The 16,496-nt window shown below is 45.7% G+C and overlaps 1 protein-coding gene across 1 annotated transcript in view; it reads right to left on the minus strand.

Annotated features, from left to right (window-relative positions):
- The window catches only part of LOC129703152 (serotransferrin-like), a 97,824-nt gene that overhangs the window by 15,801 nt on the left and 65,527 nt on the right, over positions 1–16,496 (minus strand). Inside the window, exons 18-23 of the mRNA XM_055645319.1 lie at positions 13,920–14,022; positions 12,433–12,615; positions 12,171–12,315; positions 8,795–8,850; positions 6,790–6,962; positions 3,183–3,360 (exon numbers count right to left, since the gene is read on the minus strand). Of these exons, the coding sequence (XP_055501294.1) occupies positions 3,183–3,360; positions 6,790–6,962; positions 8,795–8,850; positions 12,171–12,315; positions 12,433–12,615; positions 13,920–14,022 (838 nt within the window). The remainder of the gene's footprint in view (positions 1–3,182; positions 3,361–6,789; positions 6,963–8,794; positions 8,851–12,170; positions 12,316–12,432; positions 12,616–13,919; positions 14,023–16,496) is intronic.

A 16,496-nucleotide genomic window follows, 5' to 3' on the forward strand; every position in this document is an offset into this window, starting at 1 on the left:
TGGGAATCCAGCTGACACAATTTCTCCCATCAATGGTTTGTCAGTCTTATACATAATATTAAAATGTTTTGAGACATAAACAACTTGCTCCTCCCACACTTCAAAGTTGTTTGATCCACTTGGTCGGCGAGGACTCAGTGGGACAAAGGATCTGTTTCCGCACTGTATCTGTAAACTAAACTACAGGGGATGCATGCTGAGTGATACCATGTAGGTAAGTAAGAGAGGAAACAAAATAGTACATCAGAAAGAAAAGGCAATGTGTTTTTATCTTGATTTTTGGGGAAATTGTTTGTTTCTGTCAAGGGAAAACCAGTCTACAGACATTTTTCAGGAATGTAACCCTCACATTTCCTGGAGACTGTCTCATCCTGCAATTGAACCAGACCTGGGTGTAGACCCTAGAGAACAAGACCTCTGGAACCACTGGTCAAATAACTTTTCCCCATCCAAATATCTTACACACACTATTTGTCAGGCCTTAAATCACTAATATTGCATAAACAGTACTTTTAGGATGGATAGCATACCTTAATGGACAGTAGTTTAGTTTAAAGATACAACTCAGAAACAGCCCTTCGGCCCACTGAGTCTGCGCCGACCAACTATCCCCATTCACTGGCACTATCCTACACATGAGGAACAATTTACAATTCTTACTCAAGCCAATTATCCTACAACCCTGTACATCTTTGGAATGTGGGAGGAATCCAGAGCTCACGGAGAAAACCCACACAGTCACGGGGAGAACGTACAAACACCATACAGGCAGCACCCACAGTCTCTGGAGCTGTAAGGCAGAAACATTCCCGCTGTGCCACCGTGCCTCCCCTTAGTTGAGTTATAATGTTGGCCTCAGCACTCATAAGGTCATTAGATCATAAGTGATAGGAGTAGAATTAGGCCATTCGGCCATTCAAGTTTACTCCGCCATTCAACCATGGCTGATCTATCTCTCCCTCCTAATCCCATTCTTCTGCCTTCTCCCCATAACCTCTGACGCCTGTACTAATCAAAAATCTATCTATCTCTGCCTTAATAATATCCACTGACTTGGCCACCACAGCCTTCTGAGGCAAAGGGCTTTACAGATTCACCACCCTCTGACTAAATAAATTTCTCGTCATCTCCTTCCTAAAAGAATGTCCTTTAATTCTGAGGATATGACATCTAGTTCTGGACTCTCCCACTAGTGGAAACAGCCTATCCACATCCACTCGATGCAAGCCTTTCATTGTTCTGTATGTTTCAATGAGGTCCCCCCTCATTCTTCTAAACTCTAGCGAGTACAGGCCCAGTGCTGGCAAACGCTCATCATAGGTTAACCTACTCATTCCTGGGATTATTCTTGTAAACCTCCTCTGGACCCATTCCAGAGCCAGCATATCCTTCCTTACATATGATGCCCAAAGTTGCTCACAATATTCCAAATGCGGCCTTACCAGCACCTTATATAGCCTCAGCATTACATCCCTGTTTTAGTTTACAAGCCCTCTTGAAATAAATGCCAGTATTGTTTGCTTTCTTTACTACCGATTCAATTTACAGATTAACATATTGGGAATCCTGCACTTATATTCCTAAGTCCCTTTGCACCTCTGATTTTTGGATTCTTTCCCTATTTAGCAAATAGTCTACGCCTTTATTCCTACCTGTACTACCAAATTGCATGACTCCACACTTTGCCACACCATATTCCATCTTCCACATCTCTGCTCACTCCCCCAAGCGAACCATTCCTTCTGCAGAGTCCCTGCTTTCTCTACACTACCCGCTCTTCCACCTATTTTTGTTTCATTCACAAACTTTGGCCACAAAGCCTTCAATCCCCTCGTCCAATTCATTAATACACAACGTGAAGAGTAGTGACCCCAGCACCCACCTCTGCGGAACTCCGCTAATCAATGGCAGCCAACCAGAAAAATACCCCTTTATTGCCACTCTTTGGCTTCTGCCATCCAGCCTGCCAACCTGCTATCCATACCACTATCTGCCCTGGGTTATAGGGGCTCTCATCTTCCTTTGCAGCCTCACATGAGACACTTTATCAAAGCTTTCTGAAAATCTAAGTGACCAATATCTCCTTTGTCTGTCCTGCTATTTACTTCTTCAAAGAATTCCAGCAAATTTGTCAAGTAAGACCTCCCCTTCAGAAAGCCATGCTGACTTTGGCTTATTAATCGTGAACTTCTTAAGTACTCCATAACCCCATCCTTTATAATGGACTCTAAACTCTTACCAATCACCGAAGACAGTCTAACCGGCCTATAGTTCCCACTATTGTGCTTTGCTTTTATCTTGTTCGGCGGGGAGCAATATTGGTAATTTTCCAATCATCTGGGACCACTCCTGTCTCTCGTGATTCTTGAAATATCACTGTCAATGCCTCTGCAATCTCGAAAGCCACCTCTTCCAGAACCCTAGGACGCCAGGTGACTTACCCACCTTCTCCTGGGTAAGATAGGCAAGAAGGCAGCTGGTGTAGCTAAACCAGTGTCTTCATCAGTGGCCCATATTAGAACTGACACTGACTTATTCAATACCCACACTACTCTTCACTGAGGTTAAATCCTCAAAGTCATGGTCAGCAACCAGTGCTAAAGTAATTAATTTTGAAATTTTTACACATTAATGAACTGATCATTAGAACCATTCTCGATAATTTAATATGTTTCCCATTGTGATAACTGAAAATTTATTGTCTTACTTACAGGAAGCAATTCTTTGGTATTTTACTTTTAGTTTTGGAGATACAGGCGAAAACAGGCCGTTCGGCTCACCGCGTCCGCGCCGACCAGCAATCCCCGTACGCCAGCACTAACTTACATACACGAGGGACAATTTATAATTTTACCAAGCCAATTAACCTACAAACCTGTGTAAAGAAGTGTGGCGATAATTAGTGTCGTGCCAGTACAACGTTGCCCTTGTGGGTGTTGATGTCAGCACTGTACATGGAGTCGATGGGAAGGATGGAAGGATGGTCACACTCAGTACTTAAGGACTGGGCAGGCACATTTTGCTCCACTGGGATTCCAGAGTATGCAGCTTCTGCCACGCTGTGAAACCTCCCTCTGAATGCTGCCTGTGGCCAGGACCCAGGATATACACAGTGCAATTGCCACCCACAATCCCAACCGCAAGAATGTCTTCTGTTAATATTATCCAAAACAAACTCTTACTGGTTTCAAGGATCTGTATAGCATGCACATAATCACTGCCAAGATAAATAAAGAAATCCATTCCACTGGGAAGGTGAACCAATTCATGTGTTGAGTCTTTGAACATCAAGTCCTTCTGCCCATATTTTGAGGAATTGAAGAGTTTGAATGATGAATTCGTCTTATGCCCAAATAATTCCTAAGAAACACAAGAGAGTAGCTATTATGTAAAATATTTTAAAGAGGAGGCAGGAAATAACCTTGGAACTATAGCAGGTACATTTTACCCTTCCGAGTAGTTAATACTCATCATTACCACCATCATCATTATCATCATCATCATCAAGTAATACTTTATGCTTCATTACAACTTTTCTGCAAACTGATTCCAGCATTTAGAATCCTTAGCCGAGAGCAAAGATTCCCAACATATGAAACTTCAAAATATCGGTATTGCAAAAATAAAATAAAAGAACATGAAACAAAACAAATTAAAACATTCTATTCGTGAATGCTCTTTCTGAGTCCACCTATCTCCCTTCCCCTAATCTCCTTTAACCAACTTCACAAAACCTTTCTTCTTCAACTTGCCTTCAGACTTTCTCCCTGCCCTCAATTTATCTCCATCAATGTAGGATTTGTAAAGATTTCATGCTTGGGAACCCTTTATTAGTACAGGTCTCTGGGGTTATGAGGAGAAGGCTGGAGAATGGAGTTAGGAGGAAGAGATAGATCAGCCATGATTGGATGGCAGAGTAGACTTAATGGCCAGAATGGCCTAATTCTGCTCCTGTCACTTATGACCTTATGACCTGTACTCATCAAGAATCTATCTATCTTTGCCTTAAATATGTCCATTCACTTGACCTCCACGGCCTTCTATGGTAAATAATTCCAAAGATTCTCCACCCTCCCACTAAAGAAATTCCTCCTTATCTCCTTTTGAAAGGTTGTATTAAATTTCTCCTTAACCTTCTCTGGCTCAAAGAGGACAATCCAGGAACGACCATTCTCACCAGTCTCTCAATTTGGAATATTTTCTTTGTAAGCTCTTCAAAGAAATCTTAGGTTTCCTCAAAAATAGGTTGGAAGCAAGGAAAATCCTGCTGATTGGTGAATCACCAGCAGAGGAACCTCTAAAGAAAGTGAAGAACTATCTGATAAGGTAGAGTATAAAATTTGCAAGAAGTGTGAATATGTCAGTAGTAGATCATTGCACATATTTAAAGAGGACTAGGCTAAGTGGGACCTAACACATGAGTCACAGTCCCATTCCCCAATGCAATATTCCATCACTCACCTGTTCCCCAAACACAATATTCCATCACTCACCTGTTCCCCAAACACAATATCCCACCACTCACCCATAGCCCCTAACTGCGCAGGCACAGCTCATTTCCCCTCATCCCGGAGCACTTCCTCCCCCTCCTCTTCATGTGTGGGAGGGGAGGGAAGTGGGGTGTGTGGCGGAGGGGGGATGTGAGGTGGGAGGGGAGGAGGGGTGTGTGTGGACAGGGAGGTTGGGAGGGGGGGGGGGGGGAGAAGTGTGTATGTGGGGCGGAGGAGTGTGGGGGGGGGGGAGGAGGGATGTGGGAGGGTGTGTGTGTGCGGGAAGGGGGGTGTGTGGGCGGGGTGTGTGTGTGCGGGAGGGGGGGTGTGTGGGCGGGGTGTGTGTGTGTGTGTGGGGGGATTGTGGGGGGCTAGGGATGTGCAGCAGAGAGGGGTTGTGTGGGGGTGGTGTGTGTGAACAGTGGGAGGGGTGTGTGGGGGAGGTTGTGGTGGGGACGGGGGGGTTTTGTGAGGGGGGAGGGGTATGTGGGTGGTGGGGTGTGTGGGGAGGTGTGTGGCCGGGGGTATGTGGGAAGCGGAGTGTATGGGGGAGGGGTGTGTGGGGTCGGTGGTGTAGGGGGGGGTTGTACACGGCGGGGTGCGTGGGCAGCGGGGTACGTGGGGGCTGGTGTGTGGGGGTTGTGTGTTGGGGAGGTATATGTGGGGGGGTGGGAGGGGGTGGGCAGGGGGATGGGTGTGTGTGGGTGGGGTGGCATGTGGGGGGGGAGGAGTGTGCGGGGGGAGAGATGTATGGGGGGAGTGGTGTGTGGGTGGTGATGGTTGTGTTGGGGAGAGGGGTGTGTGTGCAGGGGGGGGGGGGAGTGAGCTCAGAGAAAAGATGAGGGAAGAGCCTTGGGATGGGGGGGGCAATGCGGGAAGGGGGAGAAGCCAGCGAAAAGGACCAGAGGAGTAGTGGCTGGAATTGGCGGTGCGATGGGGACTCACAGCCGGCACTGGTCACTGGTCGTTCCCCTCCACCGGGATCAAAGTCTCCGCTTTCCATTTGGCAACGTCTCTGACGTCTCTGGCTTAGCTGGGTCTCTGACTCTAGGCTGGGTCGGGTCTCCGACGCTGGTTTGCTGCTTGGGGCTGGGCTGGTGCTTGGGGCTGGGCTGCTTGGGGCTGGGCTGCTGCTTGGGGCTGGGCTGGGTTGCTTGGGGCTGGGCTGCTTGGGGTCCCTCCGAAAGTCGTGTTGGAAACCTCCGCCGAACATCCTCACCTCCAGTAAAGACGCAATGGCACAGGAAGGGGCAAACCGTCCCGGGGAGTGACGGGGAAGAAACTAATCCGCCTGGCGCTGATGAGATCGATCTGCGCACGCGCGTTTTGTGAGATTTTTAAACCTCGCTAACTTTTACGACATTCAACCGATCGGAAGGAAACTTGATGCACTCGCACCACAGGAGAACATTGAGTGAACTGGTAAAAATCGTAGAGTTCTATCACAAACTGTTTTTGCGCAAATATAAAGACCGCCAAACCGGAAGATAACAAGATCAGAGTTTTAGAGATAGATAGATAGAGATAGATAGATAGATAGATAGATAGATAGATAGATAGATAGATAGATAGATAGATAGATAGATAGATAGATAGATAGATAGATAGATAGATAGATAGATAGATGTAATTTTCTTTTGAAAGATGAGGGTACTAAACACTTGGAACTATTACAGAGATGGGGGGCTGGGGCTGATCAACAATTATTATATTGAATGCTGGATAAGGCTAGATGGACCGAGTGGGCTACTCCTGCTCCTATTATCTAATGTCCTTGTGCCCTTAATAATCCTTCCTTCATATAATTTCAATTGTTTGGTGGCCAAGGAAAAGAGGTCACATTCTAAGAAATTACCATACATTGCACTTACTTACAATTGACTTCAGTCACGTATATGTAAAGTAGATGTATTTGTGATCCCTTGCTTCAGATCAGAGATTGAAGTTCCAGGTCTGTAGGAATGTTACTCTGGTATTTCCTAAGGGGCTCTTTCCAAAGGGGCTTAGACATTAATGAATTGCATGTGTGAAAGAATTAGATCAATTTTGGAAAAGTATTCTACGATATAAGAAAAGAGTAAAGCACATATAAATCACATTGCCTTGAATCAGCTCAGGCACAATTGGGCTGAAAAGACGAAATTCTATGCAGCATATGGAATGTTGTTTTGATAATGCTGCTAATAATGAGCACAAACTGTGCTTTCTTTCAGAAGTTTAGGCACCAACTCTGAACTAAAACTAGAACTGACACAGAAGGGAAAGTGAAACACTCCAACCATTCACTGTTCCTTCATACCTGAGCTTTCGATAGGAAGTTCCAGATGGCCTCATTCTTCGCTTTCTCAGTATCACCACTTCTCGCCACCACTGCGTGAGCTGGCACTTTAGCCCAGTGACAATTCTTGTAGCTCATAACAGGCTTCCTGGTGCCATCTAGACACAGGAGCTCATAGTCACTCCTCTCAGCAGCTGGAAATAGAAACAAGGCATGGGAATAATCCTCCAGATAAGATTGAGCACGCCTCCTTATTTGTTGTCTCGGTTCAGGCACGACCGTAATTATCATATATTAAGATTCAATAAATATAAAAGTATAAATGCGATCATCAATGGAATGAGGTTGCTGTAAGTCCCTTTCATGGCCATATCCTCTTGCTCCCACATTCAAAGGCTTCCACTGCACCCACCTGCATTGAAGACTGTAGAGAAATGGAGGTAATCTCATTGAAATAAGATTCTGAAGTGTACAGACATGGTGGATACTGAGGCGATGGTTGTATGCACATCCAAAATTAGGAGGCATTGTTTCAGACTAAGGGGTTGCCTATTTTTGATGGAGATATATCAGATATTTCTTCTGTCAGAACATTGTGAATCTTTAGATCCTGATCATAGATATATCAATAGGAGAAAGCAGCTGTTAACTATAAGATGTTTAGTGAATGATGCTCATGAATCAGCGTAGCACTGTTGCGCAGCTGGTAGAGCTGCTGCCTCACTGCACCAGGTTCAATCCTGGCCTCCAGTGCTGCCAGTGTGGTGTTTGCACGTCCTCCCTGTGAACATGTGGATTTCCTCCAGGTGCTCCAGTTTCCTCTCACATCCCAAAGACATGTGGGTTTGTAGATTAATAGACCATTGTAAATTGCCCCGAGTGTGTAGGGAATGGATGAGAACGTGGGATAATATAGAACTAGCGTGAATGGATGATAATGATCAGTGTGGACAGAAGTGCCTGTTTTCAAGCCTTATCTGTAAAACTAAAATGATAATAGAAAACAAAGGGAATTTCTTTCCTAAAGCACTTTCTTTTGTGCAGCCCGACTTCTGTCTGTCCCTTCCTTCTCTTCGTTTAAACAGTATGTGTTAAATGTATGTTTTTAGTGTTTAGTTTGTTTTATGTGGGGAGGGTGAGGTTGGGGTAAACTTTTTAAAAATCTCTTACCTCGACAGAGATGCAATATTTTTCCGTGTTGTTTCTCTGTCCGCACTGCAGCCTAACATCGAGGATTTGGTGGCCTTTGCTGGTGACCGATTTCGGGTGCTTGCAGGAATTACCATCGTGGAGCCACAATCCCTTTGCCAGGGATTGACCACGGAGCTTCAACCGTGCGTCCCTGCGGACTTAACATCACGGAGCTCGTGGTCTCTGGTCAGCGACCGACTTTCTGGAACTCCAAGCCGTGGGAAATTTGATCGCCCTGACATGGGAGCTTCAATCGCCCCGACGTGGGAGTTTCGACCACCCCGACATGGGAGTTTCGATCGCCCCGACGTGGGAGTTTCGACCACCCCGACGTGGGAGTTTCGACCACCCCGACATGGGAGTTTCGACCACCCCGACATGGGAGTTTCGATCGCCCTGACATGGGAGTTTCGATCGCCCCGACGCAAGGGTTTCAACCCCCAGCTGCGGGAGCTTCGATCGCACTGACGGATGGTTCGAGTGCCCCGACCGCGGGAGAATAAAGAGGAAGAAGATTGGACAATTTTGTATGTTTTTGTTTGGGGATTCCGCTGTGGTGGATGTTTATGTTAACTTTTATGTAGTTGTGAGTCTTGTTGCTTTTTTTCCTAATGGCTGTATGACTGTATCTTAATTGGTACATGTGACAATAAAAGAGCTTTGAAACCTTTGAATATGTGTGACATATTGAAGAAGGGCCTCGACCCAAAAATGTCACCATTCCGTCTCTCCAGAGATGCTGCCAGTCCCGCTGAGTTAATCCAGCATTTTGTGTCTACCTTAGATGTGTTCAAGAAGAGCGAGAGACATAGATAATTGGTACAGATTCACCCACCTGGCACTGTGCTGTGTTTCACAAAGGCCACATCTCCTTTACCGTCCTTCAAACATCTGGCAAGAAATAACCAGGTAAATCAATTTCCATAAAGAGCCAGTCATGTCTATGCCCAGAGTCCTAAAGGGGCTCTGTGATATAATAAATAACCTGCACAACATTGATTAAACTGTGAGGAAAATGCAATCAGAGATGGTTCCATGCCAATTATTGTAAGTGTTTTGTATTTATTTATGAAAAATTTGCAAAATATTGAGAAACCTATAAAATTATCAACATTTCCACATAACAAACAAACCTCCTGCAATACAGGCAAGCTTTCATCATATTATAAGTACTATACCCCGTAGTATTCACAAACAACGCAATCTCACCACCGTCTTTCACATTGCCCTACCAAGAAAGGAGATAAAAGGAAGGATGCGTTCGAAAGCAGAGAACCAAAGGAGGAAATTGGCATACAGGTTAAGTACAAAAGATGCTTCCTCTTCAGTCTCTCGGCAACTAACTATATGCCTATACAAGAACATCTGTTAACAGACTCAGCACATATCACCCGAGCTGACCATGGCACCATTCCCAAGAGGTAAGCCAACAAGCTCAACCGTGCTCAAACCCCAGGCCTGGATAGGAGGGTAATGAGATTCAAGATGGAAGCGGCGGACGCAAGGAACAAAGAGTCGGTAAACAGATTGCCTGCGGGAGGCAGTATAGTGCACCTCGACAGTGGAGTGGGCCACTGGAGGCCCTGTAGCAGCCTGAGGCTCAGCTGGATCGGGCGCCGCACAATGAGGCAGGACGTGCGCACTAGACACAACCTGTAACTGCACGGAGTGGTGGAGCAGCAGTGGGGCACACCAACAGCTTTGCTTGGACAGGCCAAACCTGCAATGCTGCCAGGACAACGGGCCTTTAAGTCCAGGTTAAGAATTCTACAACTATAACAACTTGGACTTGAAAATGGTGCAAACTCTTATGAATTGTCTCAGTATACTATTCCTCTCCACTTGTATTGAATCTAAGATTTGGTCGTATATCGTAAAACTTTTACTGAACTGCATGCAAAAAAGAATTTCACACTGGTAAATGTGACGTTAAAGTTCCATTGAAACGTTAGTTATGTTTGAGATAGCGCTGGTTAGCCTAATTGTTGAATGGCCAAAGTCCATTTGTGAAGCCTTTCGCACTCACAGATAGTTCTGGGATTTTACCCCAAGGTGATGCAGGGAAAGCAAGGTATGCTCAAATCAGAGCAGTATGTGACTTGGAAGTGATGGGGATCGCATGTACCTAATGTCCCTGAATATCTAATCAGTGGAGATTTGGGAGCCACTATTGAAGACAATGTGATGAGCTACAACAATGCAGCCTGGGTAAGGATACACTGCAACCAGAAGTTGGTAAAGGTGCTAAATGAATGTCAGCAGGTAAACAAGGTGATAATCAAGCAGATTGTTTTGCCCTGGATTGAACTGCCCTATTAATTTAACATTGGAGCTGTATTTTCCAATAACTGTTGAGCTATTACATCACTCTACTCACAAGGCTTGTAGATAATGGAGAGGTTCTTCGGAGATCTTAAGGAGAGTGCCTCATTGCCAACACCCAACCTGCTCCAACAGCAGCAGAATGGAAGTAAAGTATTTTGTGGACTTTCTGACTGATCATTGCCCCTGGAATATTGAATGACAGATGCGTTGAATCAAACTGCTGAGGATAGTTGGGTCAAGTTGCTTGACCCAGCCAATTCCTGCTGCAATTTTGGCTTCCAGATCTATCCAAAAGCATTAGCTTTGGATTTGGCCAATGTTGTCTTTGATCCTCAAAGTACTTTAGACCACAAGATGTGGCCCAAATGTTTCAAAAATGTCCCGAGTTTCTGTGATGAATAAATCACCATTTAACCATTTTCTTTTCCACGTACATTATAGAACCCCCAATCTCTCCCACACACATGCACACACTTATTGCCTTTGCTCGTTACTATATTTCATTTGAATTATGTTAAACTCAAAATTTCCCCCAGTCCTGCTTAATGGTGTTCTTCTGAAACGTTAACTTATCTGTGCTTTCCACACAGCTGTTCCATTACACACAAAATGCGTTCCAACATTTATTTAAATGAGTCAAAACAAAATCACTGACTGTAGAGTTTTTCCATAACTTAACCTTGGAGGAATTGTTCAATGGGTGTTTAATATTCACTGGAGGAAAAAACAAAGAGGTTTAGAATGTGTTTGGGCTACGGTGCACACTATTTGCAAAGTCAGCAAAATGAAGGAGTTGCTTATTGACGTCAGGAAGTGCGGTGTACATGCCCCAATCAGCATCAATGGTCCTGGAGTGAAAATGGTTGAGAGCTTCAAGTTCCTTGGTGTAAATATTACCATCTGTCGTGGACCAACCTCATTCAAGCCAAGAATCCACTTCAATGCCTCTATCTCCTCAGGAAACTGTGGAAATGCAGCATGTCTCCAATGACTCTAACAAACTTCTACAGGTGTATCATAGAAACCGTATTGTCAGGTTCCATCACAGTTTTGTTTGAGAACAGCTGTGCTCAAGATCGCAAGAAATTGCAGGGGGTTGTGTATGTAGTGCAGTCCATTACATGGACCAGACTCCCCACCATTGACTCCATCAACGGGGCCAAGGAAAGAGTGTTCATGTCGCGGCCCTGTTTCCACCAATCTTTCCACCACCACTCACAAGAAGCACGAGAAGCGACAAGACAGATGCCGAGAAGTGTGTTCAGCTCTGGCTGAACAAACTTCTAATCTTGTGTGTGGACTCGATAAGAAGAAGAATACTCCATCTACACTTCACACTGCCTCAGGAAAGCTATCTGCATAATCAAAAACTTGTCCCACCCCAGTCATTCCTTCATCTCCCCACTCCCTTTAGGAAAAAGATACAGAAGCTTGAAGGGTCTCGACCCGAAACATCACCCATTGCTTCTCTCCAGAGATGCTGCCTGTCCTGCTGAGTTACTCCAGCATTTTGTGTCTACCTTGAAAGCACACACCACCACACTCTGAAACATCTTATTTCCCTCTGTTATCATGCTTCTGAACGGTCCTTCCTTAAGCTAGGGTATTGTCCGATTCACCACCCAACTTATTGCGGACATTGGACTTTGTCTTTGGAGCTGGTGCACTAAAATACCAAGAACTACATTCCACCCTCTGTATCTCTTCCTTCGCTCTACCTGTTGTATTTGAGTTCAGATTGATTGTATTTTCTGACTTCCTTGGATAACATGCAAAACAAAACTTTTCACTGTACCTCGGTACACAAGGCAATAATAAACCTGAACCTAACTAGAGAAATGTATCGTGCTGTTCTACAGAAACAGTAATGATTTAAAAACACCTACTGAAAGGCTCCAGAATAATCGTAGTAAGGTTCCTCATGTGATCGCTTGCAGTGGTTCTCAGCTGTTCCATTACACTGCTTACAGAGTTTAGGGCAAGTTGCATTGGCACCTGGAACACAGCTGGCGGAGAAGAAATCAGCCACAACTGGAAACAAAAATACAGTAAGTGAGGATTAGATTTCATGCATGGGAGAAGCAGCCAAAAGCCCCTGTCCTATTATTGAGATAGTTTTTGAGAATATAAAGAAGTTCCACAATTTACCTTGTTCAATGGGGCTAACTCCATCCCAAGATGTTAGGTTGTATTTCAAAATAGTTCCTACTGGGATAATCCAGCCAGCTGATTTGCCCAGGCCCGTGTGGCAAGATTTTTTGCCCGATAGTTGTTGGAACTGGAAGTTGCTTCCAGTCTTCACCACTGCAACAGCATAGTAACAGGATCCTCCTGCAGTAATATACAATGTACCATCAGTTATGTTGGAACCATTGATAAATATACTTCTGATACTCCTGTTATTCTGCTCATAAAATATAACACAATGTGGTATCTGTTGAAAACCTCAGATGTACATTTGAAGGTCAAATATCTCAAAGTGTGTCAATAAAGAATTACATAGTTCTGCAGAAAGGTGGTGCAATGGTAGAGTTGGTGCCTTACAGTGCTTGCAGCATTGGAGACCCGGGTTCGATACAGACTACGTGTGTTGTCTGAACAGAGTTTGTACATTCTCCCCATGACCTGTGTGGGTTTTCTCCGAGATCTTCAGTTTCTTTCCACACTCCAAAGCCATACAGGTTTGTAGGTTAATTCTCTTGGCAAATGTAAAAATTGTTCCCAGTGTGTAGGAATCGCTGGTTGACATGGACCCGGTGGGCTGAAGGGCTTGTTTCCATGCTGTATCTCTAAACTAAACTAAACTAAAAGGCCTGTCCACTTACACAACTTTTTCGGCGACTTTGATAAGGCCTCTATCTCAGGTTAGAGAGACGATTATAGAGGAGTCACTCACTGGTTATAGAATAACTGGAGAGGGGTCTGTCAGTGGTATAGGGATGGCCAGGGAGAAGCCTGTCACGTTCTTTTCCTGAAGGCATACTTTTCTCTGAGCATACCTTGTCTGTCTTGAAGGGAGACAGGATAGACTGAGAAGTTTGGTTAGAGGTTGTATAACGTTAGTACCTCCACCAATGTAAAGCATTTTGGCCAACGAGAGTTGTTTTTTAAATGTGCTATAGAAATAAAGTGACTTGACTTGACTTGACTAGAGGTGTCCAGGGTATTCATGTTAAGGTATGATTCTTTGAGGTTCACTACAACAAGTTGTTGGTTGTCTAAACTGTGGAACACCCCCCCCCCCCCTCCCCCCCTCAACTCAGATGTTCATAATGAGGTCCTTGCATCCGTAATTGGGTTGAGAGTGCCTTTGCTATAACTGCACCCAGTGATTTGGGTAGACTGGTCCGTTTTACTCTGAAGTAGATACCAACAAATCTGGCATATGGATTGGAAAGCAGGTCAATGCTCAGTTTGTGATTTGTCATTGTCACTCCCGGTTTTACTCAGACCTCAGAAGTGGTGTTCATACAACAGAATTACTTAATGCACCACTTCAGTGACAAAAACATTTTGTGGTCTGGAATCGCATGCAGATAGCAGATTACCTTATGGGAAGTTGTTTAAATAATACAGTGACTTTCCCCTCTTATTTTCAGGCATGGTTTTGTTGGCATCATTTGATAAGTCTTTACCTGGAGTATGTTCAGCTACGATCGGCTTAAGACGTGGATACGGCAAAAGACCACCCTTATATATATCTCCCCCGTCAACAGTTATGGCATCTGCATTTCCAGTCTGAGGATTAGAAATGTGAAGGCGGTTAAATAGACTGCATATCCCGTCTTCTTCAATCAGCCTATACCAAAGGGTTCTCACATTAACTCTGTTTCTCTTTCCAGTAAGTTTAGGATTTGTACTTTGTTATTCCTAATTTTATTTCATGTTTTTGTGTTCATAAAATCCAGCTCACTATTGTTTTGTCAAGACTTCCCAATCCTGGGTATTTATTGATCTGAGGAAGCAAAGTGAAGTAAGCACCCCTATCAGCATCGTCGGTGCCATAGTGGAGATGGTTGAGAGCTTCAAGTTCCTACGTGTAAATATCACTGACAATTTGTCCTGAACCAACCACTTTAAGCTTGGGTCAAGAAAACACAACAAAGCCTTTAATTCCACAGGAGATGTCTTTACTTCTCAGGAGATCTCCTTTACTTCCTCAGGAGATGTCTCCAATCACTCTTAACAACTTTGACAGATGCAGCGTAGAAAGCATACTATCCGGGTGCATCACAGCTCTGTCCAAGACAAAAGAAATTGCAGAGAATTGTGAATTAATCCAATCCATCATGTTGACCAGCCTCCCCACTATCAACACCATCTACAATGCACGCTGCCTCAGCAAAGCAGCCAACATGGTCAAGGACCTTTCTCATCCTGGTCATTCCCTCTTCTCTACCCTCCCATCATAAAAAAGGGCGGGGGAGTTGTGGGGGCAGAAGGGGGTTGTGGGTGCAGTGGGTTGTTGTGGGGGGTGGGTGTTGGGGTGGAGAGGTTGGGGGGGCTGGGGGGTTTGTGGGGGGTTTGTGGGGAGGTGGATTTGTGGGGGGGGGGGGGGTTGTGGGGGGGGGGGGGTTGTGGGGAGGGGGCGGTGTGCGGGGCCGGGGGGGCGTGTAGGAGGGGGTGTGTGAGGGGGAAGTGTGTGGGTGGGGTGTGTTGGGAGGTGTGTGGGGGTGGGTGTGTAGGGGGGGTGGTGTGTGGGGGCGGGGGGGGGGAGTTTGGGGGGGGTGCGTGTGAGGTGTGTGTGTGTGTGTGTGTGTGTGTGTGTGTGTGTGTGTGTGTGTGTGTGTGTGTGTGTGTGTGTGTGTGTGTGTGTGTGTGTGTGTGTGGGGGGGGGGGGGTGTGCGTGTGTGTGTGTGTGTGTGTGTGTGTGTGTGTGTGTGTGTGTGTGTGTGTGTGTGTGTGTGTGTGTGTGTGTGTGTGTGTGTGTGTGTGTGTGTGTGTGTGTGTGTATGGGCGGGTCGGTGTGAGGGCAGAGGGTCTTGTGAGGGGGAGAGGGGTGTGTAGGTGGGGAGGAGTTGTTGGGAGAGGGGTGTGTTGCCGGGGGTGGAGTGAGCTTGGAGAAAAGACGGGGAAGAGCCATGGGGAAGAGGGGGTCATCACGTGGGAGGGTGGGAGGAGCCAGCGAGCGGGACCAGAGGGGTAGCGGCTGGAATTGGCGGTGCAATGGGGACTCACAGCCAGCGCTGGTCATTCTCCTCCGCCGGGATCAGTGTCTCTGCTTTCCATTTGGCGACATCGGCAACATCTTGGACTTCGGGCTGGGATGGGTCACCGACTCTGGGCTGGACTGGGTCTCGCACACTGGGCTGCTTGGGGCTTGGGCTGCTTGGGGCTGAGGCTGCTCGAGGCAGGGCTGCTTGGGGCTGGGCTGCTTCAGGTCCCTTCGAATGTCCGGTCGGAAACCTCCGCCGGCCATCCTCACCTCCAGCAAAGACGCGATGGCGCAGGAAGGAGCAGACCGCCCGAGGGAATGACAGGGAAGAGACTAATTCACGCGGCGCTGACTGGCAGAAGAGAACGATCTGCACACACATGGTTTTTAAGATTTTTAAACCTCGCTAACTTTTACGTCATTCAATCGATCCGAACAAAACTTGGTGGACTCGCAGCGCAGGGGAACGGTGAGTGAACTAGCGAAAAATCGTAGCACTATCGAGAACGGCTTTTGAGCAAATAGAAAGACCACAAAACTGGAAGATAACAAGATCAGAGTTTTAGAGACAGACAGACAGATAGATAAATGTCATTAAGTTGGAAAGGGGGCAGAAGAGATTTGCCAGCATGTTATCTGAGCTTGTGGGTCTGAATCATAGGGAGGTTGATTGGTTGGAACTTTTTGCTGTGGTGCATGGGTGGCTCAGAGGTGACTTTATTGAGGTGTACTTATTCAAGAGAGATATGGATAAAGTGAATGCTCACCATTTTTTTTCCCAGGGTACAAAATTCTTTGAATAGTATGTGTAATTCCAACCAGTTTAACATAAAGGGAAAGTGCTCACATATTATTAAGGAGATACATTCAATCTGGATCCAGGGCTATTGAACATCCTCAATAATGAATCCTTTTTCCCAACATCGCCTCAGCATGCCAAAGAGCAGATACCTGCTGGAATTTACACTCTAGAATGCACTCCGATGAACGTTTCTTCTACCAACAGTTCACTATTTTAGAGGAAGGGACCAACACAGATGGGACTTCCGTTCACTGA

This window comes from Leucoraja erinacea, chromosome 14 (assembly GCF_028641065.1).
Source record: "Leucoraja erinacea ecotype New England chromosome 14, Leri_hhj_1, whole genome shotgun sequence".
In the NCBI taxonomy this organism is placed as follows: domain Eukaryota; kingdom Metazoa; phylum Chordata; class Chondrichthyes; order Rajiformes; family Rajidae; genus Leucoraja; species Leucoraja erinaceus.